General features: G+C 38.4%; 1 protein-coding gene across 1 annotated transcript in view; it reads right to left on the bottom strand.

Moving 5' to 3' along the window:
- The window catches only part of TRIM44 (tripartite motif containing 44), a 110,718-nt gene that overhangs the window by 40,261 nt on the left and 48,368 nt on the right, over positions 1 to 22,089 (bottom strand). The window contains exons 3-4 of the mRNA XM_065882139.1: positions 20,102 to 20,341; positions 7,624 to 7,643 (exon numbers count right to left, since the gene is read on the bottom strand). Coding sequence (XP_065738211.1) covers positions 7,624 to 7,643; positions 20,102 to 20,341 — 260 coding nt within the window. The remainder of the gene's footprint in view (positions 1 to 7,623; positions 7,644 to 20,101; positions 20,342 to 22,089) is intronic.

Genomic DNA, 22,089 nt, shown 5'->3' with positions numbered 1-22,089 from the left:
GGTCCTTGGCAAAGACCTCACCATTTAGGGTACCCCAGTTTTATCACAGCCTTTGGACACCCTTCTCAATGTTCTGAAACTACCTTCTTGCAGTTCTAATTTTAAAGAAACCTGCACTCAATGACTCTAAACTTCACACCGTCTTGAAAAGAAAAAAGAAAAAAACCTAAAACAAAACAAAAAAACACACCCGCTTCTGCTCCCAGCATCTGGTACAGACACGTGCTGTGGGTTTCCGGGTAAAGAGGTGAATGCAGTTCAGCCACATTGAACTTACAAAAAAAGGAAGGCTCCTTGGAAGTTATTGGGGAAATGGAATTATTCACCCCTTGCCTGCCTCTCACTGACAGAAAGTGAGAAGATGCTAGAGACCAGCACGTTTCTCCTAAAATGAAAAAGACACCACTAACAACATTTTGCCGTGGCTGCCACAGGTGAGGGAGGGCATAACCAATGACATCAAATTTAGTTATTCTTAAGACACAGACTGGAGTCTTTTGACTTCCTAAAATCTATTATGCTTAGTGCCAGTCCAAAATGGCTACGAAGATAAACCAGGAAGAAGAGAACTAGGCTCCAACCAGGCTCTCCAGCACCAGATCTAACTCAGGGACAAACGTGACATCAATTTAATTTTTGACTAGTTTCTAAGAAATATCTGTAGCCTTAAATCTATTTGGAAAATGTTGGTGCTTTAGTATTCCTTATCTCCATCAATTTAGAAGGAACTGGGTATCTACTCTCCAAATTTGATTGTAAGTTAGAGGAAGGCTGGAGCTGTCAAAACAAGGTATAAATAAGATAAAAATCAAACAATTTCCTTTTATAATTACTTTATCTCAGTTGCTTGCTTTTCCATATAAAAGAAGAAACCCAAAAGGAGAACACTTTTAATGCTTCATAAAATACTTGTCCTTTAAGTATAGTAAAATGTGCTGCTTGATGGAGAAACTGAGGCACAGAGAAAGCAAACAATTTACACATAACTCATGAGATGTGACTACCTGAAGAGATCCATAAGATTCAAAAGTCCATCCATTTCTTCTATGAATAGGACCATGCGGTAGTCAAGCGGTAAAGCCTAACAGGAAACGGTACAAACCTTTTGGTGCCTCAAATGGCACACAAGACCCTGTACAAGGGAGACTCAGCCACCCTTGTCTCATCCCCTGCCAACAGTCCAGTCATGTAGCTCCTCACCATTCCCCATATAGCACATGCGTTTTCATTCCTCTGAGCCTTTAGAAATGCTGATCTCTGTGCTTGTATGGCCTTCCTACCTTTTGCATCTGCAAAACCCTACCCCTATACCCATCCTTCAAAGTCCAGCACAAATGCTATCTTTTCTGATTCTCTATCCTGAGTTAGTTGTATCCTATTCTACATCCAACATATTTATTATAGAGAATCTTTATACTGTAGTGGTTAAGAGCCCACATTCTCAAGTCAGCCTACTTGAATTTGAATACTGGCTCTACCAGTTTTTAGCTGAGTGACCTCGTTAGTGTATGTATAACCTCTCTGCAACTCAGTTTTCTCATTTGGCTGAGAAATGAAGATAATGTATTAGCCACTTGTTAGGACTGTTGTGAGAAATAACAAATGTTTAAAATACTTCGTGGTACATGGTTGGCAATCAATAAATGCTTCCTTATAGTAATTTATAATAGTAATTATTATATTGCACTTAAATGTGAAATTAAAATTGTTTACTTAGTTCTCTCATTTGAACTAGACTTTGATATCTTTAAATGCAGGGACAAAGTCTTTTTCATCTTCGTATCTCTGAGGCCTAGCATGGGGCCTGGCAACACAGTAGACAATTGAAAATGAATGAAAAAATTCCTCTGTAATTTTTCTTGCTAAAGAGATTAGGAAACAGAGCTCCTAGAGGTAAATGTTATCCTGATAAGCTCTGAGGTCAAAGACATAAACAAGGTTAGCCTGTCAAGCATCATAACTACATATTGGATGGCAAACAAAAGTTGATTAGCATAAAACCACACCATGAAAAGTGACATCCAGGTCTCTTCCCACTGGGCCTTTTTTCTTAGCATTATGAAGCCAGAAAAGGCAGGCAGGTGTATGTCAGAATACAGGCTGCTCCTAGCTGGCATTTCCACTGTGAGGCAGATGAAATAAACTAGAGGTACCTCAGGTGACTTTTCCAGCTGTGAATGGATTCTCTGGTTATAGGCCAATATGCACAAAATAAAATAAAGTTGTGACTCTCACAGGTAAATATCTGAAAATCAATTACTTTCAGAAGAAGGCCTGCTTTTATTACAGATAGGCAGTACAATGCATAGCATGGCTTCATCCTTCATCTGGGTGAGTAGAGGATAAATAATTCATATCAGCAGAGGAAAACAAAGTCAGCTCAGGCTCCATAAGAGGGAAATGTGACAGCTAAGAGACTCTCTGTACTGAAGACCAACTTAGATGTTGGAACCCCACTTCTGGATAATACACAGCCCTGACAGTTCCACTCCATGTCACAGGTATCAGAGACATTTTCTTTGGCTTCCAGCTAGGTCTTCTGAAATGGAGGTAATGTAAAAAGAAAACCATACATTTGCAATCGGAGGACAAAAGAAACCTAAGCGTATCACTGACTTAGTCCCCTCTTATCTCTACAAACTAAGTCATCAGGAAGAGAAATGTCATATCTAAGAACATACATATGATTGTTATTTTAGAGGGGGGAAAAAAGAGTACCTAGTATATAGCCCCAAGAAAATGTTTAAAGAAACTAAATTGAGAAATGTACCAAAAAATCTATCAAATTACAGAACCTATAAGCAGATTCTTTTCATTTCCTATTTAATATATGACTGTATTCCTCCACATATTTAATATATGACTGTATTCCTCCACTGTATTTATACCCCAAAAAACTGGGTGCCGAGTTGGGGAAAGAAAGGCTAGTATTTACAGGGAAGTAAAAACAGACTACAAAGAAGCAAGGAGGTTAAAGGACTTGCCCAAGGTCACACCGTTGGTCCCAGGTAAACCAAGGATAGAAGGTAGGTCTGCTGACTCTCCTTGAGCTCCTATTCCTTCAGAACTCACTGCCCATTTGATCAGAGAATCAGCATGGGTCAGATTCACACTGATCTCAGCAGGAGCTTTTTGCCTGAATAAGAGCCAGCTCTGAAGATGAAAAGTTCTACCAAAATCTTAAGTATGGCTGTTACTGTTAAAAAGCCTTTTTCTTCTTAGTTAAAAAAATTCACAGAAAATCTCAATCGCAAATCAAAATTTAAAACTGACCTTGCTCCTCTGTCCTCTGAACACAAGAGCTTAAGGGTCCTTCCTACTCTGACTTCCTTCCACTACACAACAGCTCTAAGGCAGCAGAGCCCACTGCCACCCCCTCTCCGTGAACATACATTACTTCTCAGCAGGCTCCGGCAGGAGCACAGAAGGAGCCAATCTGCGAGGGCGCAAACACAACATCTCCCATAATAGCACAGAGGAGACAGAAAATTGCTGCCAAAAGTGTAAACTGCTTTTTTTTTTTGCTTGGAGAAAAAGAATCACCCTGGGCTTCAAAGACACCCTCTTCAAAGGTGACTCTACAGCGGTTAATATCCATGTTCCACATAGTAGGACTTCTGCTCCTCCGTACGCTCCGAGAAACCTTGTCATCTGCACGAATGTATCATAGGTGTGAAGAGTAACTACTGGATGGAGGGGCAACAGGCAGCTAATTCTGCAGGGTCAAAGGAAGGCTTGGTTACCTGTTCCCCCGGGGAGTCTAAAAGCACCCCTTTTGCTGCTGACCCTCAGGGGACACTGTGTGAGGATGAGATGACGAAATATCCCCTCATAATGACAGAGGCTAAGGAGAGGAGAGGTAGCATGCAGCAAACAGACGCCACATCACTTCAGCATCAAAGCCAGCAAGAACTCCTAGGTGAGAGGAACAAGACCAAAGTGATGCGCTGACAAGTGGGCGTGAATCCTCTTATTCATTCAGGGTCGCAGAGAGAAGTGTGCTGGCCTCTCAGAGACAGGTGGTTGAAGGCATGAGCTCTGAAGCCAGACTAGATTCAAGTCCTAGCTCTGCTTCTACTAGCTGTGTGATCTAGGGCAAGTTAATCTTTCTGGGCATTCATTTCCTCATTTTACAAGTAGAATAATAACTACATCATAAGCTTTACATGAGGGTTAAAAGAGAATATATATAAAACACTGTACGTAGTAAAACTTCAACGGTAGCTTTGCCTATTATTGTTAATTACAGGACAAATACACAATAAAAATCAGAACAAGGCACAGACATGACCAAAAGCACAAATACTTGGCCACCTCACGTCAAACAGCTTGGGAAGTCAAAACTGAAAAGAAAAAAAAAAGGCAGGGAGACTCTAGCTGGCAGAATGGAGGAAAATATAGATCTATTATAGACAAATAATTTTCAAAAGCACAGGAATTTTCCTTTGTTCTGACCACCATGGAGAGCGGCTGGAATTCAATCCTCCCTGAACTTCTGTGCAGACAGCAGGGAAGTGGCTGTGTGGAAAGAATACTAGCAAAGGAGACACAGGCATGAAAATCCAAGCAGACCTGGAACGCAGGGTCCCCAGATTCATTTCTCTTCCATCCCCTGTGCGGGCAGACCCACACTCCTTCTGTCTTCCTTACACATCAAACTCTCATTTAACACCGTCAGCAATACAAAAGCCTTTGGAACAAAACTCTGGCTTACTGAGACAGTGAAGTGTATATCATAAATGAGAGAAATTTCAGATCAAAGGCATTCTGCCCTGAAGTGTTAACTGGAAGAAACTGAGCCAAATGGTAGTTCAGCACAAACTGAATGGAACCAACAAGTAAGAATTTAAAGGATAAAAGGAAAATTTGACTCATCTTTCCTCTTTCTGCCAAACTGGAACATGACTTTTTTCAAGTGCTCATCTTACCAATAAAGTCCCAGTCCAAGAGAATCCCTACTGACATCCATGGCAGCCTGGCTCGAGGGAGACAGCGTGACATCTTGGTTGCTAGTAAAGAAACTCTATACTTCACCACAATCTTGTCAAAATGACAAGAAGGAATCTGCAATTAAACTCTGAAGCCAGTATCTCACACTGAATAGTAACTCTGAAGGGAGTTAATCTCTTCACAAGGTCCCTGTATTCTTCTAATCAATATGACTCTGGCATGTAGCCATAAAGACAAGATGAACGTGTCCATCCTTATCAGGCTCTCCCAAGACAAAAATGCCATTTCTATCCTGTGGAGTCTGCTCGCTACATCTGCTAAGGTGTTTTCTTTATACTGGTCTTGTTTGAACTCTCTTTCTGAGGAAGAAAAGGTCTAGGGCTCTGCTTGGTCTGGATTTTAAGGAGCTGGAGCTAGAGCTAGTTTTGAGCGAAGAGGCAGAGTGCCAAGGAGATAATTTAAAGAGCTTATCTAAACCAAAGGTCTGTGTAAAATGGTGAGAACTTGGTCAATAGCTAGAGAAGATGTTGATATAAGCTCCCATCACTAGCCTAATCTAACTAGTCTCCCAGGCTCTGACCCACCTCCAATTCATTTTCCATTCTGCAGGCAGAGGAGACTTCCCAGATGCAAATCTACTCAGGTTAATCCATGTTTTAAATTATTTAATGCCCTCCCACACTCTGCGGGAGAGAGCTCAGATACCTGAAGGAGGCCTGTAAGGCCCTCAGTGGTCTGGACTCTGCTTTCTTTCCTCCACTCTTCTCTTGTCTGGAGCTATTACACAAGTTGTTTCCTATCCATAGGACAGCTCTATCTCTGCCTCTCCTTTGTCTGCCTTCTCATCCTTCAGACCTCCGTTTACACATAACCTTTTCTGGTGAGCTTCCCTTCCTAAAGCAGCCTAAACTTCACTTAATCATAGTACTTCCCCCAAAGGAGAAGTGCCCAGTTATATGCCTGTCTCTCCTACTAGACTTAGGATCCACAAGGCAGGGACCATGTCTGTCTTAATTTTCATTATATGCCCAGTATATAGCACAGGGCCTATACACTGGGTTATGAGGAAGGGAGGAAAGAAATGATCCACAACATAAAGGGAGCCTGTTCCTGAGAATGGGGGGAGGATGGAATTTAAAGGGATTCCCTGAAGCTCTGCAGGTTTAAAGCGGGATGCCTGTAGCTTTAGCCACAGAAGACAAGGAACAAGATCTAGGCTGAGAACTACAGTTCTCAAGGGAAGGAAGCAGCAGGATCTGAAGATGTGGAATAACATTTGGCACTAAGAGAGAGGCTCAGGATGTGGGGAGGGAGAAAGGAAAAAGAAGAAACTGTATTTGTTGATTTGTAAATAAAACCAAAGAAGGGCCAAATCCTGGCTCCAGTAAGGTAACCTTGGACAACTCATTTAGCTTCTTTCAATGAGAAGCTTGAATTAGATAAGTGATTTTCTTTCTTTCTTTCTTTTTTTTTTTTTTGTGGTACACGGGCCTCTCACTGTTGTGGCCTCTCCCGTTGCAGAGCACAGGCTCCGGACGTGCAGGCTCAGTGGCCACGGCTCACGGGCCCAGCCGCTCCGCGGCATGTGGGATCTTCCTGGACCAGGTCACGAACCTGCGTCCCCTGCATCGGCAGGCGGACTCTCAACTACTGCGCCACCAGGGAAGCCCTAGATAAGTGATTTTCAAACTAAGTTCTCAGGAACCCTAGGTTTCTGCAGCAGCCCCTCAGGGTCTATTGCAAGGAAGAGAGAAGTTTCACCAGTAGATGTGGTCCCAACTTTAACCAAACAAAAAAAAATGTTTTGCATACACTGGAGTTCTACTTAAAGCCCATTTGAAAAAAAAGGTGTTTCTACTAAAACTAAAGTTTGAATAGCTGTGGCCTGGATGAATGTTCTGATACCTCCCAGACTTAACAGTCCTGGATCCATACATGACAGAGGGGACCCAACTGGACACTGCATTTTACTTTGTACAAATGCCCCTTGATTGTGTTCACAGCATAGCTATAGCATTTCCTAGAGCTTGCTCTCACTGCCTGAGCAGAAAGACAGGAAAGGTAAGTAAACTAAAGTCCAGGTTCACTACAAGCCCGAGGCAATGATAAAATGCACTTTTAAATTTCATGTGGTGAAACAGAAGCACAAAGAAACATTTTTTTTTTCCTAAACAAAGTTTTGTATACCTATGACCTCAGATTCACTGTATAGGTGTCTTGAGTCAGACCCAAGGATGTTATAGGTCAGAAATACAGAATATTGAAACCAGAGTCCATTAAAAGAAAAAAAAAAAAAAAGGCAATCCAATTCCAATCAAGAAAGAACAATGCAAAAGTTTATCTATTCAGTCTACCTGATACCTAATTACCATTCAAATATAGTACCTACTTGTCTCAACAAGGTATTCTGAATGTGCTACAGAATAAAGCAAAGTTACTGTCATTACATACTTTAAAGACTATCTCTATCTGAAGGTTACAGACAGGAAATGGCACAGATGGGGAGGGAGATGGGAATCTTATAAAACAAGATCTTCAAAGCCCTGGAATAAGATGGAGATCCCTTTTCTGTGCTGTTCCTTGGCTGGTCATATTTCACGGGGCATTAAAAGGCCACAAATGTCACTCTACTTCAGTTCTGAGAACAGACAAACAACAATAACGTGATCTTACCTGGGTCCTTCCTCGTCGCCCTGAAAGAAAGAGAAAGAAACAGCATAAGAAACCAGGATCAGTAGAGACTGATTTAGATTTCTTTCTTTTCCCTCTTCCCTCCCAACCTGAAAGCAAGGCTTGTACATTTATTGTAACAGCGACAAGCCAGTAGACATCTAAGGGCTAAGACAAGGGCTAATATAACCCAATGTTCAAACCGCCCAGCAGAGATGAACTAATAATTTGCCCTTGTAAGCAGAGAAGTGAATGCATAGACCTAGGAGGCCTAAATAATAGCCTTGCCTTTTTATTTGTATGGCTGGCAGTATTTAGTTCTGAGCAAACTGACAGCCCAAAATAGCAGCAGGTCTTAAGCAAAAGCTGACCAGCTCCAAAAGCATCAAGCTGTTTCCCTAAAAGACTCACCTCTGCCTTGGCCTAGCATTTTTTTTCTCCAAACAAGAACGCAGAAAAACTCTAATGTAGAGCACACTGCGGTGCAAAAGGCTCCAAACTGGGACTCAGGAAATTGGAATGCTACTCCAAGCTCCATTATTTATTAGCTATGTGCTCTCGGGCAAGCTGATTAATTAATTAATCTGGACCTTGGTCTTCTCCTTTGTAAAAGGACAGTTCTGACATTTGATGATCCACATCATTCTTCAGCCAAACAATGACTTTTTTCTTTTTCTCATTCACTCTTTACAAAAACAATGTGTGAGGGCAATTTTGCCAGGTACTGTATTCTGTGAGCCTGACTTTATCAGTGATCACAGCAGATTTCTTTGAGCCTCTTTTTGGGACCAAACCAGATTCTTCAAATGACACTCAAGCCTTTTACAAGGGACCTCACTCATCCTTTTGGTGACAGAGTATCTTTTACATCCTCCTCTTTAGTCATTCAGGATTGGTTTCAATAGACTGTATCTCCTAGTTGGAGATAACTCCCCAGACTTATTTGATTGATGGATGGACTGATTGGATGATTCTATAGGTAAGGTATAAAGGAGAATGAGCTCTGGAGTCAGACACTGGATTCAAATCTTCACTCCATTACTGCTTGCTGTGTTACCCTGGTCAAATTATTTTGCCTCTCTTAACTACAGTTTTCTAATTTGTAAAATAGGGGTAAAAACTGTCCTGTCCCTATAACACAGGATGAGTATGAGGATTAAGTGAAATAATGTATACAAATGTCAAGCACAGTGCCTAAGATACAGAATGCACTTAATAAATGTTATTATCAATATCACTAACAATTCAGTATGATTCACTAAGAAGCTATTACATGCGGGTGCTGAGGGTAAAAGATAAAAAACCCATAATGATCTATCCTTCTAGGAGCTCCCATTCCGGAGCAGGGGAAACAGACAGAAAATGAACTATGACTAAATGTCTTAAGGGTGCTATCAAAGACATAAACTGAATGCTGAGGAAGTGATAAACACTGCCTCTCCTGGAGAAGGGGGGAGAAGGCTTTACAGAGAAGGTGACATATATACTGTCACCTGAGGGATAAGCAGGATTTTCCCAGGCCGACAACAGAAGATAAATGGGAAGAGCACTGGAGTAGCAAGAGCAAAGGCACAGCAGTTTTAAAAAATGTAGGTTTAAGGAATTTTGAGTTCTGTGAAACTAGAGTATGGGGATGTATACGTGTGTGTCTTGGGCAGGGGATGTGGAGGTGGCAGTGGTGTGGGGCTGAGGGGCTGGGAATGCAACAGAGGTAAAGGGAGATTGCCAGGGCACAGGCCTATAAAGGACCCTGGCAGCCAAGAAGGTGATTTGTAACATTATATTCAGTACACCGGAGGTTGGATAAAAAAGGCATTTTTAGCAGACTGTTAAGAATTTGCAGTATTGGTAAGGGCGCTAATGAAAGAGAAGTGGGGCAAGTGGTGGAAGGAGGGGACATAAACCTCTGCAGTTTACTTGACTGGCATGTCTCATGGGAACTATAATCTAGTGAGAAAAATTCATATAATTTAAATTTAATATGAGTTACGTTAACTATCAAGACATAATTAAACCTCAACACAATTTTTAAATTACCTTTGGATTTTAAAACATAATTATCTAGGAGAACTGTATGGAAAAAAGTATCCGAACCTTCTTCCATGATTTACAGCAAGTCCTCACAATCACATATCTTGGTACAATGGTTAAGAGACAGGCTTTCTGAGTTAGAGAAACATGGCTTCAAATTCTGGTTCGTCAATTCCAACAGTGAAGCTTTTGGCAATTTACTTAACTTTCCCAAGGTTCAGTTTCCTCATCTACACATGGAAATCCTAATTCTTACCTCACAGGGTGGCTATATGGATTAAAATGAGTGAGAAAATATATATAAAACATTACATAAGTATCTAGCATAAGTGTTCAACAAATGGTGGTCATTACTGTACTTCCCTGAAATGTTAATTAATAACATTTCTAGGGAGAGTGGGGAGAAACAGAGAAGATGGAATACAAAACTTTGTTTTACATTCATCCATTTCTGCTGCTTATAGGTAAGTGGTTATTTTCAAAAATAATAATCACTATCACAAAGCATGGGAAAAACCAGGGTGAGAGTTTCACTTGCGAAGAAATGAATGAAAGAATATACACACATAATATTACAAGGCGATTTTGAACAGGTCAGCAGACATTCAGAGGATTGCTAATCTTGCTTGTAAAAGGTGTGCCCATACTCTCCTCACTACCTGAAATACACATCCCTATTCTGAGATCCTAGTTAATTCCCATCCATCCTTTAAGGTCAAGCCTCACTCGGAAAATTTTCCTGACAGATTGAGTGGAGTAACCCTACTCTGTCCTCCACATCTGTATAGGTCACATTTCTGGGCTAGTTCTTAAAGCAGAAAACTGACAATGACAGCACCATACAGTGTCTCCCTCTTTGGATTTCAGCTCCTTGAGAATAGAAACTGTATATTGTTCATCTCTTTATTCTCTACACCTAGCACAGCGCAAGGCATACAGTAAATAATTATTCAAGAGAGGAAAGAAGAGAGGGCAAGATATAAATAGGATTTAAGATTAATTTCTACCCCCATTACGAGTAAATTCTGATTTCAGAGAGTATTAGAACTGAAAGTCTGTTAAATAACAACTTCCATTTCAATGACTTGTTAGATTAAGCAATGCTCCCAAATCCCTCTGTAAAATATCCTGAGTGCTCTTGGCTGTTAGGTTACACTCTATCTAGTACAACCTTCCATTTCTACTTCCACCAATGAAAATGTATGCTCACCAAGAATCAAACAAGTTTGCTCCTAAGCCTGCTTATATCAATGGAACTTGTAATTATGATGACATGTTTCACTAAATAACAAAAAATGAGTGCAAGAGATAACTGTTGCTCCATGAGTTGTTGCTTCCATGAAAATTAAGTTGAATGCTTCCAAAGCAGTCAATAAAGATGAATTACTTAACAATTGCTGTCAATTTTGATGTAGGTGAGACACATGCAAAATATTAGAAAATATGAAGTATGAAAGTCTAACACCTCACACTGGTCAGAATGACCATCATTAAAAAGTCTACAAATAATAAATGCTGAAGAGGGTGTGGAGAAAAGGGAATCCTCCTACATTGTTGGTGGGGATATAAATTGGTACAGCCACTATGGAGAACAGTATGGAGGTTCCCTAAAAAACTAAAAATAGAGTTACTATATGATCCAACAAACCCACTCCTGGGCATACATCCAGAAAAGATGAAAATATTAATTCGAAAAGATATACGCATTCCAATGTTCACAGCAACACTATTTACAATAGCCAAGACATGGAAGCAACCTAAGTGTCCATCAACAGATAAATGGATATGGTACATATTTATACACACACACACACACACACACACACACACACACACACACACAATGGAATATCACTCAGCCATAAAGAGAATGAAATAATGCCATTTGCAGCAAGATGGATGGACTTAAGAGATTATCATACTAAGTGAAGTAAGTCAGACAGAGAAAGCCAAATATCATATGGTATCATTTATATGTGGAACCTAAAAAGATGATACAAATGAACTTATTTACAAAACAGAAACGAACTCACAGACATAGAAAACAAACTTATGGTTACTAAAGGGGAAAGGGGTGGGGAGGGATAAATTAGGAGTTTGGGATTAACAGGTATACACTACTATATATAAAATAAACAAGGACTGACTGTAGAGCTCAGGGAACTATATTCAATACCTTGTAATAACCTGTAACGGAAAAGAATCTGAAAAAGAATATAACTGAACACTTCGCTATACATCTGAAACTACCACAACATTGTGAATCAACTATACTTCAATTTTTAAAATGGCATTTAAAAAGTCTAGGATTCTACATTCCACTTTCTTCAAATGTTATCCTCCTCACTTATAAAGAGACTGAAATTGGACCTTACATACGATAGAGAATGGGTATGGTTAATGCCAGAAATATGACACTCCACTCCAAACGGCAAACCCATATTCTCAAAGAAAAGACCCTGACTTGGAATCAAAGAAATATACAGATCTTTATTTCAAGTTTAAAATAAATGTTTAGGGTATTCATGTATCATTTTTAATGGTTAAACTAACTTCTAAGATTATCTCACTGCAGCTCAGTACTCTTCTCTCAAAACTAGACAAAAGATGGAAATCCTCATGACATGCAAGTAAAAATAAAGACACATTTTTTAAATACTTGACTTTGGCAAAGAGTTTTGTAAAAGATATAACTAAATTCAGGCAAAAAAATGAGAGATTTTAAAAACTGGTGATAGGGACTTCCCTGGTGGCGCAGTGGTTGAGAATCCGCCTGCCAATGCAGGGGACAGCGGTTCAAGCCCTGGTCCGGGAAGATCCCACATGCCGCAGAGAAACTAAGCCCGTGTGCCACAACGACTGAGCCTGCATGCCACAACTACTGAAGCCTACAGCCCATGCTCCGTAACAAGAGAAGCCACCGCGATAAGACCACACACTGCAACCAAAGTAGCCCCAGCTCACGGCAACTAGAGAAAGCCTGCACACAGCAACGAACACCCAATACAGCCAAAAATAAAATTAAAAAATAAATAAAATTAAAAAAAAAAAAAACTGGTGATAAACATACACACTGATATAATTGTTCTATGGACAGTTTATAAATATGCACAAGCCTAAAAAATGTACACACCTTTGACTCAATAATTACTTATGATTTATAAACTAAAACATTTACTACAATGTTATAAATGACAATAAGAAGTTGGAAATAACTTAAAATGAGGTATAAGTCAAATTTGTATCACTGGTTCAGGGTTCGAACATTATGTTTATGAAGGATTTCTAATAATATGAAGAAAACTGAAAATATGACATTAAGAAAAAAATGGCATGAGGATGAAGGTGTTAACTAACTTTACTGGGGTAATCATTTTGCAATATATACATGTATCAAATCATCACATTGTACACCTTAAACTTACATATGTTATATGTCAACAATATCTCAATAAAGCTGGGGAAGCACATACACACACACACACAATTAAAAAATAGAATAAATATAACACCCAATGATAACTATCAAGTTAGTGTGTTATATTTATTTTCTGCTGTGTCTAAGAGTTTTAAAAGTTTTATAATGATTAAAAAAGAAATAACTTTAGTTATTTGAAGAGGGGAAAGACCACATCTTATTGAAGAGAAGAAAGACCACAGGACATAGAACTGGTGTTGAAACTCTTCCCCTACCCTATATTTTACAAGATGACCAAAAAAGATTTATTTCAAACACATTTTAAAAAAATGTCACCATGAAACCTTGTAATCTTTGGACTCCTTCAACCAGAAACTCTGTGATTCTACTTGACCTAATCAAATTCATCTATTCTGAAGGTTTCTTAAAACAGATACACTGTGTTAATGTTCTGGTTTTAGAATAATCTTCATGAATCAAAGGCAAATAGCACTTGGGCAGGTGGGATATCTAGACACATTGTTTTTATCAGCTTTATTGAGGTATAATACCATAAAATTACCTGTTTTAAGTGTATATAAATAACTTTAAGTAAATTTAGAGTTATGCAACTATTATTATAAACTTGCTTAAAAACTATATGAAATATGAACTAAAAAAACACATATGAAATTATCTTTTTTTCCTTCTTAATTTCTTTAAAAGCATATGGCTTTAAGCTAAAATTATAACTGTCTTGCAGTGTTTATAACATATGTAGATTATATACATGTGACAACTATAACATAAAGGATATGGAAAGAGGGTCAGTTGGTCTATACAATTTCAAGCCATCTACATTTTATGTGAAGTGGTTCAATATTAATTTTAAGTAGGCTGAAAATTTAAGGATCTATATTATAATCCTTATGGAAACCACTAAAAAATAATGCAAAGTAACAGAGCTAAAAGGCCAATGGATATATAACAATGGAATTCAAATAAATGTTTCAAAAATCCAAAAGAAAGCAGGAAAAGACAATGAGAGGAACAAAAACAGAAGAACAAACAGAAAACAAATTGTAAAATGGAAGACCTAAATTTAACCATATTAAGAATAACATTAAATGTTAATGGACATTATACTTGAATTAAAAGGCAGAGATTATCAGAATGGATAAATGACTAAGACCCAGCTATAGGCTGTCCTGTCAGAGACATAATTTAACAATACAGACAGACTGAAAGCAAATGGATGGAAAGAGATAAACCACAAAAACAGTAGATTGGCTCTACTAACATTAGATAAAACTGTTATCAAGACAAAGAGTATTATCAGAGAAAAAGGGAATGTTCATAATGATTAAAGGGTTGGTTCATCAGGAAGATGTAACAATCATAAATATGTATTTGCTTAATGACAGAGCTTCAAAATATCTAAAGAAAAGTTGACAGAATTAAAGAAAGGAATAGATAATCCCTAATCATACTTGGAAATTAAACATCCCTCTCTCAGCAGTTGATAGAACTAGACATAAAAATCAGTAAAAACATATATCATCTGAACACCTGATTGATATTTAGTAGAACACTACCTCAAACTACAGAATACATATTCTTTTCAGGTGCACATATGCATTCACCAAGACCATATGTTGGGCCATAAAGCAAGTCTCAGTTAAGTGTTAGAAGATGGAAATCATTCAGAATAGGTTCTCTGATCACAACGGAACTAAATTAGAAATGAGTAACAATAAGATAATGTAGGAAAATCCCCAATATTTAGAAACTAAACAATATACTCCTAAATAATCAATGAGCAAAAAGAAGAAATCACATGGTAAATGAAAAAATATTTCAAATTGAACGATAATGAAAACACAACATAACCAACAAAGTTGTATGATTCAACTACAGCAGCAATTAGAGGGAAATGTACTGCTCTAAAAGTTTACATAAAAGAAGAAAGTAGTAAAATCCATGATCTATGAAGCTAGATAAAAAAACAAGGTAGGGCTTCCCTCGCGGTGCAGTGGTTATGCCAATGCAGGGGACACGGGTTCGAGCCCTGCTCCAGGAAGATCCCACATGCCGTGGAGCAACCAAGCCTGTACACCACAACTACTGAGCCCGTGCCCTAGAGCCCAAGTGCCACAACTACTGAAGCCTGCACACCTAGAGCCCATGCTCTGCAACAAGAGAAGCCACCCAATGAGAAGCCCGCACACCACAGTGAAGAGTAGCCCCCACTCACTGCAACTACAGAAAAGCCCATGCGCAGCAACAAAGACCCAACACAGCCAAAAAAAAAAAAAAAGGTACAGATGATAACAAGTTAATTCTTAAAAAAAAACAAAAACAAAAAAAGGTAAACTCAAAATAAGTTAAAAAAAAAAAGCAGATGTAAACAAAATAGAAAACAAAGAGTAAAATTAACAAATCCAAAAGTTAATTCTTTAAAAAGACCAATAAAATTAATAAAATACAAGTTAGGCTGATCAAGAAGAAAAGGGGGAAGATCACAAATTATCAGTAACGGAAATGAAAGATGGCTATAGACACATCAGAGGCTACAGACAGTTGAAAAATGATATGAAAATACTATAAACAACTTTATACTAGAAACTAAAACAACTTAGATGAAAATGACGAACTCCTTGAAAATTACAGCTAATACAAATTTTGAGAATTTTAAATCAATATAAAATGAAAAAATTTGACTAGTTCTATATTAAATAAACTGAATTGGTTATCAAAAACCTTCACATAAACTCCAGGACAGATGGTTTTGTTGGTAAATTCTATCAAATATTTAAGGAAGAAATAACATCCATCTTACATAAACTCTTACAGAAAACAGATGAGGAGGAAATACTTCTCAGCTTGTTTTCTGAGGCCAGCATAATCCTAATACCTGACAATCCTAAAGCCTGACAATTACATTATAAAAATACAAATTTACAAATGAATATCCCTCTTTGAACACAGACATAAAAATCTCTAACAAGATATTAATGAATTGAACCCAGATAATACATTAATGATCAAGTGGGAGTTTATCTCAGGAATGAAAGGTTGATTTAATATTGTAAAATTAACCAATGTAATCAACCATCACAACAGAATAATGGAGAAAACCCACTTACTCATTTCAATGGCTACAGAAGAAAATCTTACATATACCATGTTCATTTGAATTATTGTTCCCCATATCTAATGTGTCATTCCTCTCTGGCTACTCTGCTTTCAAGATTTTTTATTTGTCCTTAGTTTTTGGAAGTTTAACTTTGATGTGTCTGGGTATGGATTTCTTAGATTTCTCTCACTTGGGTTCACTCAGCTTCTTAAATCTCTAGGTTTATGTTTTTCAACCACATTTTAGGAGTATTGAGCCATTATTTCTTGAATTTTTTTTAGCTCTATATTCCTTTTCCTCCCCTTACTGTACAAGTGACACGTATGTTAGATCTTTCTTTATTGTCCCATAGGTCCCTGAGACTCAATTCAATTATTTTTCAATCTTTTTTCTTGGTTGTTCAGATTGGATGTCTATTGATCTGTCTTCAAATTCACTGATTCTTTCCTCTGTCATTTCCAATTTGCCATTGAGTCAGTCCAGTGAAATTTTTATGTCAGTCACTATTTTGCAGTTCTAAAATTTCATTTGGTCTTTCTTTGTAATCTTCTATTTCTTTGCTGATTTTTAAATTTTTTCATTTGTTTCCAGTTTGTTATTGATTATTGAGAAATTTTTATAATAGTGACTTTAAAATCCTTGTCTGATAATTCCAAATACTATGTCACCCTATGTAGGTGTTGGCATCTACTGATTTTCCTTCTCATTAGAGTTGAGATTTCATTGGTTCTTGGTATGATGAGTAACTATGGACTGTATCCTGGACATTATAAGACCTGGTTCCTGTTTAAATCTTCTATTCTAGCAGGTAGTCAACCTATTTAGGTCAGAACACATGTCCTAGACCACTTTTGTGGCTTATGGTTCAAATGTCAATTGAGTTTATAAAGCTTTTGCAGTGCCATTCTGGTCACCTCCCTCAGGTGACAGTGCTCCAATGGAGACTCTGTAGTCTCCACTAGTGTTAGTTCAGGAGGAGGAAGGGCACAAACTCATCACTACACAGTAAAAGGGGATGGTATGAATCCACCCACTGACTCATTTGGGGAGGGGCTTTGCCTAGTTAATGCAGGGGTGGAAGGGAGGAGTTAAAGTTCCATCTACAGTCTCCATAGGGGTGGGCTGTTATTCCCTTCCTATTACTGTGGGGGAGGGGTATAAGTCAGAGTCCCACCTTCAGGCTCCATGGGAGGTGGGCACCATTCACTTCTAAGAGGGGCAGGTAGAAGTTAGACTTTTACCTGAAGGCTCCATGGAGAATAAAGTGACACCTCATTGCTATAGGCGAGGGTATAAAATAGACTCCATTACTGTGGTGCCACTTGGGGCTGGGAAGGGATTCACTGCCAGAATATGCAGGTATTATTAAAAGGTTTCTCTTCAGCTGAACTGCCCTTTTCCCAGTCCTTTGGCTAGAGAGCAGGTTTTTCTTGGAGATGTTCTTTTTGCCTATGCTCATCAGCATTTCCAGTTTGCAGGGCACCCAGGTCAGGATATACAGGAAGCAAGAAACCGCCCCCCCCCCGCCCCAGGGTACTCATTGCTGTGTGGCTCCTCATATCCCAAGGTCCCTGGTCAGTCTGCCATCTTTCCTCCACTTTGAGAGTCTTCTGGTAGGTGACTTAGTATTTTGTCCAGAAATTTTTACTGTGATTAATGGAAAGAGTAAAATGAAATGCATTTACTCCATCTTGTTCAGAACCAGAAGATGCAATTTGTTTTCAAATGCAAAGATAAGATGTATTGAGGAGTAGAAGGTTGGAAAGATGGCTATATATATAAAATGAATCAGTACAGTAAACTGTTAGTGGCAGAATCTTGGTGCAGGTATATGGGTGTAATCTGTAAAAACTTCTTTCAACTTTGCTGTACATTTGAAAATTTTCACAATAAAATCGTGGGGGGGGATCTTTTGATTAAATTAAAAATACAGGTAATTTTAAAAAATCTATACCATGCACAGAGAAGAAAAGAATTCTGTTGAGTGAAAGAGAGGTACTGGAAATTTGCTCTGATCACTAAGTTAACAGATTAGCTGGAACGAGAGGCTATTAGATAATAACAGCTCTGGGTAAAAGCTCTAGCCAGATGTATGCTACTTCTCATTGTTAATAGCTTATTTTGTCCATCGCCTGGTACTTAGTCCTTGTCATCTTTATATCCCTGAGAGTAATTCCATCAGAGTTAACAAGGATAGTGCGGCTGAGTCACTGAAGTACTTAAAGGACAGTTAATGTTGGGGAAGGACTAAATCCGTTATTTGAAATGAAAATAAAAGAGATGTCTTTAAAAACGAAATCTTTATTTTTGAAAAAACAACCTAATCAACACACAGAATAAATGTGGAAGGTCCAATCTGAGGGGAATTGGGGACAGAGTTATGCCAATGATCCCTTGAGTTAAGGTCGAACTTTTTAAGACACAAAATCTACTCCAATATTAAATAAAAAATTTTAAATTAATTAATTAATTTTTAAAAAAGACACAAAGTGCCCACCTCCAGAGTAGAAGGTCTTAGGAATGCAAGGCTGTCTAGGGCACTGATTATCCTTATTCTTCCCACAGATATAAACGGGATGTTTGATATACAGCATATAGTAGGGAAAAAGCACAGGCATGGGAACAGGATGGACTGAATCCTGTCTCTCTTTTCTGCTAACTAAATGACACTGAGTCAATGACTGCAGTTCTCAGCATCTCAATAGCCCATCTGTAAAATGGAGACAATGAATGCTGAAATAAGGATTAAATGAAATGATAAATATAACATGCTCTCTTGCCTATCTAGAAACTTATTTAGGCACACACTTTGTTAATTCTGAGGAGGATGAAATAAAAAGAACAAGAGCTATTCTATTCCTTTCACACAGTGATGAAAATTAATCAAGAACCTTGGATGAGTGAAGCAGATAACTGTCCAATGGTCTCTTACATTTCCTGTCAGGACAGTAAAGACAGTACCCGCCTCCTGGCTCTTCTGCTGACTGGTTTATTCTGTGGCTAGGCTTTCCTGGGCCAAGGCAAAACTGTTAGTTAAGGCTGAGAACGACATTGAGTCAGCAGCTGTCCTAGAAATTTCACAGGACTCTCCTACGTTTCCTTCTAGAAGGGCCTACCCTAAACCTATCTGGTATAAGCTTGACCAGAATTTTCAACATAATGGTATGAAACCTCATAAACAATAGCTTCTCCCCAGTGGCTGAAATATAAGTTTTATATTTTTTTAAAATGGCCACCTTAAATTTTCTTTTTTTATTAATATTCTAAATGCCTGAATATGTTGTTTGGTAAAATATCTAACATTCTTTTATTCCTATTACAAAATAACAATGAATGTAATGACTAAAACAGTGATTCAACATTTATCTTGTGTCTTTCATTCATACTTTTTTTGATCCTCACAATGCTCTAGCCCACATGCCTCTCTTAATCTAACAGTCATGCCCCCAATTTATGCAGTTAGCTCCATATAAAAGCCAGCCTGAGGCACCTTTTTACTATTCACAGAATCAGTCCAAAATCTTTTATTTTGGCCTGCTTTATGCTCCACTTCCTGACTTACTCCCACTCAGCCCATATTTATAGGCTCATTTCACAACTTGGGATCTGTCAATTGCCCTCTTCTCCGGCTGTGATTTCTGGCTTCCCTTATTAACTGTGAATAGTATTTGCCCCACTGACTATACTCCTTTAAGTCATGGTGTACAAATATTCTGCTAGGCCTAGTTGCTGAGCACAGGCCCTAGCAGCCAATACTTCCAAACTGGTTTACACACCAATCTAAACACTTACGTACTATCTAAGCTTTCAATCTATTCATGTTTAGGGACCAAATGGGGAAATTTCCAGAATTAACAAACATGGCAGTCAGTTTTTGCCTATTTCTTGTGCTAATTATTATAGGAATTCTCCTTTACCTCTGCCTTTGGCTCAGCTGATTCATTAGAGGTATCAAGTTGTTCCTTGGCTTGGGCCATCTGAGTCATCAACCTATCCATATGGGACTGGATGTCTGCCAGTATCTCAGTCACATGAGCTGTGGCCATTGCTTCCTGGATGTCCACTAAATGAAGGGCCTTCTGCTCCTCATCAGCAATCACTTTTTGAACTTTCTTAAATTCCTGCTGTATAAACACCTTCATCTGGTCCCGGGTTACCTGTAGAAAACAGACAATTAAGAATAAGTTGGACACACAAAGAAATGGAAGAGTAGAGCTATTATTGTAAGTGCTAGGCAGTCCTGACCAAAACACAAACAAACCATGGGTCCTAAGGGACCCTGAAGTTTTGGGAATATCCTCTGAACAATGCTCCTCTAATATCGTTGATGAATTTCCCACTAATCTTTCTTACCTTTTTCATTCTTTAGGAAGTAATTCCTTATCTGTCCTTTTTACTTTTTCCTTTATTTATTTTTTGAATTTTATTTATTTTTTTTATACAGCAGGTTCTTATTAGTCATCAGTTTTATCCACATCAGTGTATACATGTCAATCCCAATCTCCCAATTCATCAAACCACGACCACCACCACCCCACGGCTCTCCCCCACCTTGGTGTCCGTAAGTTTGTTCTCTACATCTGTGTCTCTATTTCTGCCCTGCAAACCAGTTCATCTGTACCATTTTTCTAGGTTCCACATATATGCGTTAATACACTATATTTGTTTTTCTCGTTCTGACTTACTTCACTCTGTATGACAGTCTCTAGACCCATCCACGTCTCAACAAATGACCCAGTTTCGTTCCTTTTTATGGCTAAGTAATATTCCATTGTATATATGTACCACTTCTTCTTTATCCATTCGTCTGTCGGTGGGCATTTAGGTTGCTTCCGTGACCTGGCTATTGTAAATAGTGCTGCAATGAACATTGGGGTGTCTGTGTCTTTTTGAATTATGGTTTTCTCTGGGTATATGCCCAGTAGTGGGATTGCTGGATCATATGGTAATTCTATGTTTAGTCTTTTAAGGAACCTCCATACTGTTCTCCATAGTGGCTCTATCAATTTACATTCCCACCAACAGTGCAAGAGGGTTCCCTTTACTCCACACCCTCTCCAGCATTTGTTGTTTGTAGATTTTCTGATGATGCCCATTCTAACTGGTGTGAGGTGATACCTCATTGTAGTTCTGATTTGCATTTCTCTAATAATTAGTGATATTGAGCAGCTTTTCATGTGTTTCTTGGCCATCTGTATGTCTTGTTTGGAGAAATGTCTATTTATGTCTACTGCCCATTTTTGCATTGGGTTGTTTGTTTTTTTTAATATTGAGCTGCATGAGCTGTTTATATATTTTGGAGATTAATCCTTTGTCTGTTGATTCGTTTGCAAATATTTTTTCTCATTCTGAGGGGTGTCTTTTCGTCTTCTTTATGGTTTCCTTTGCTGGACAAAAGATTTGAAGTTTCACTAGGTCCCATTTGTTTATTTTTGGATTTATTTCCATTACTCTAGGAGGTGGATCAAAAAAGACCTTGCTGTGATTTATGTCAAAGAGTCTTCTTCCGATGTCTTCCTCTAAGAGTTTTATAGTGTCCAGTCTTACATTTAGGTCTCTAATCCATTTTGAGTTTATTTTGGGGTATGGTGTTAGGGAGTGTTCTAATTTCATTCTTTTACATCCAGTTTTCCCAGCACCACTTAATGAAGAGACTGCCTTTTCTCCATTGTATATCCTTGCCTCCTTTGTCATAGATTAGTTGATCATAGGTGCATGGGTTCACCTCTGGGCTTTCTGTCTTGTTCCATTGATCTATGTTTCTGTTTTTGTGCCAGTACCATATTGTCTTGATTACTGTAACTTTATAGTATAGTCTGAAGTCAGGGAGTCTGATTCCTCCAGCTCCATTTTTTTCCCCTCAAGACTGCTTTGGCTATTCGGGGTCTCTTGTGTCTCCATATAA

Source organism: Phocoena phocoena, chromosome 8 (genome assembly GCF_963924675.1).
Source record: "Phocoena phocoena chromosome 8, mPhoPho1.1, whole genome shotgun sequence".
NCBI classification, from domain to species: Eukaryota; Metazoa; Chordata; class Mammalia; order Artiodactyla; family Phocoenidae; genus Phocoena; species Phocoena phocoena.
The sequence above is the reverse complement of the archived record's forward strand: the minus strand, read 5'-3'. Positions and strand labels throughout refer to the sequence as shown.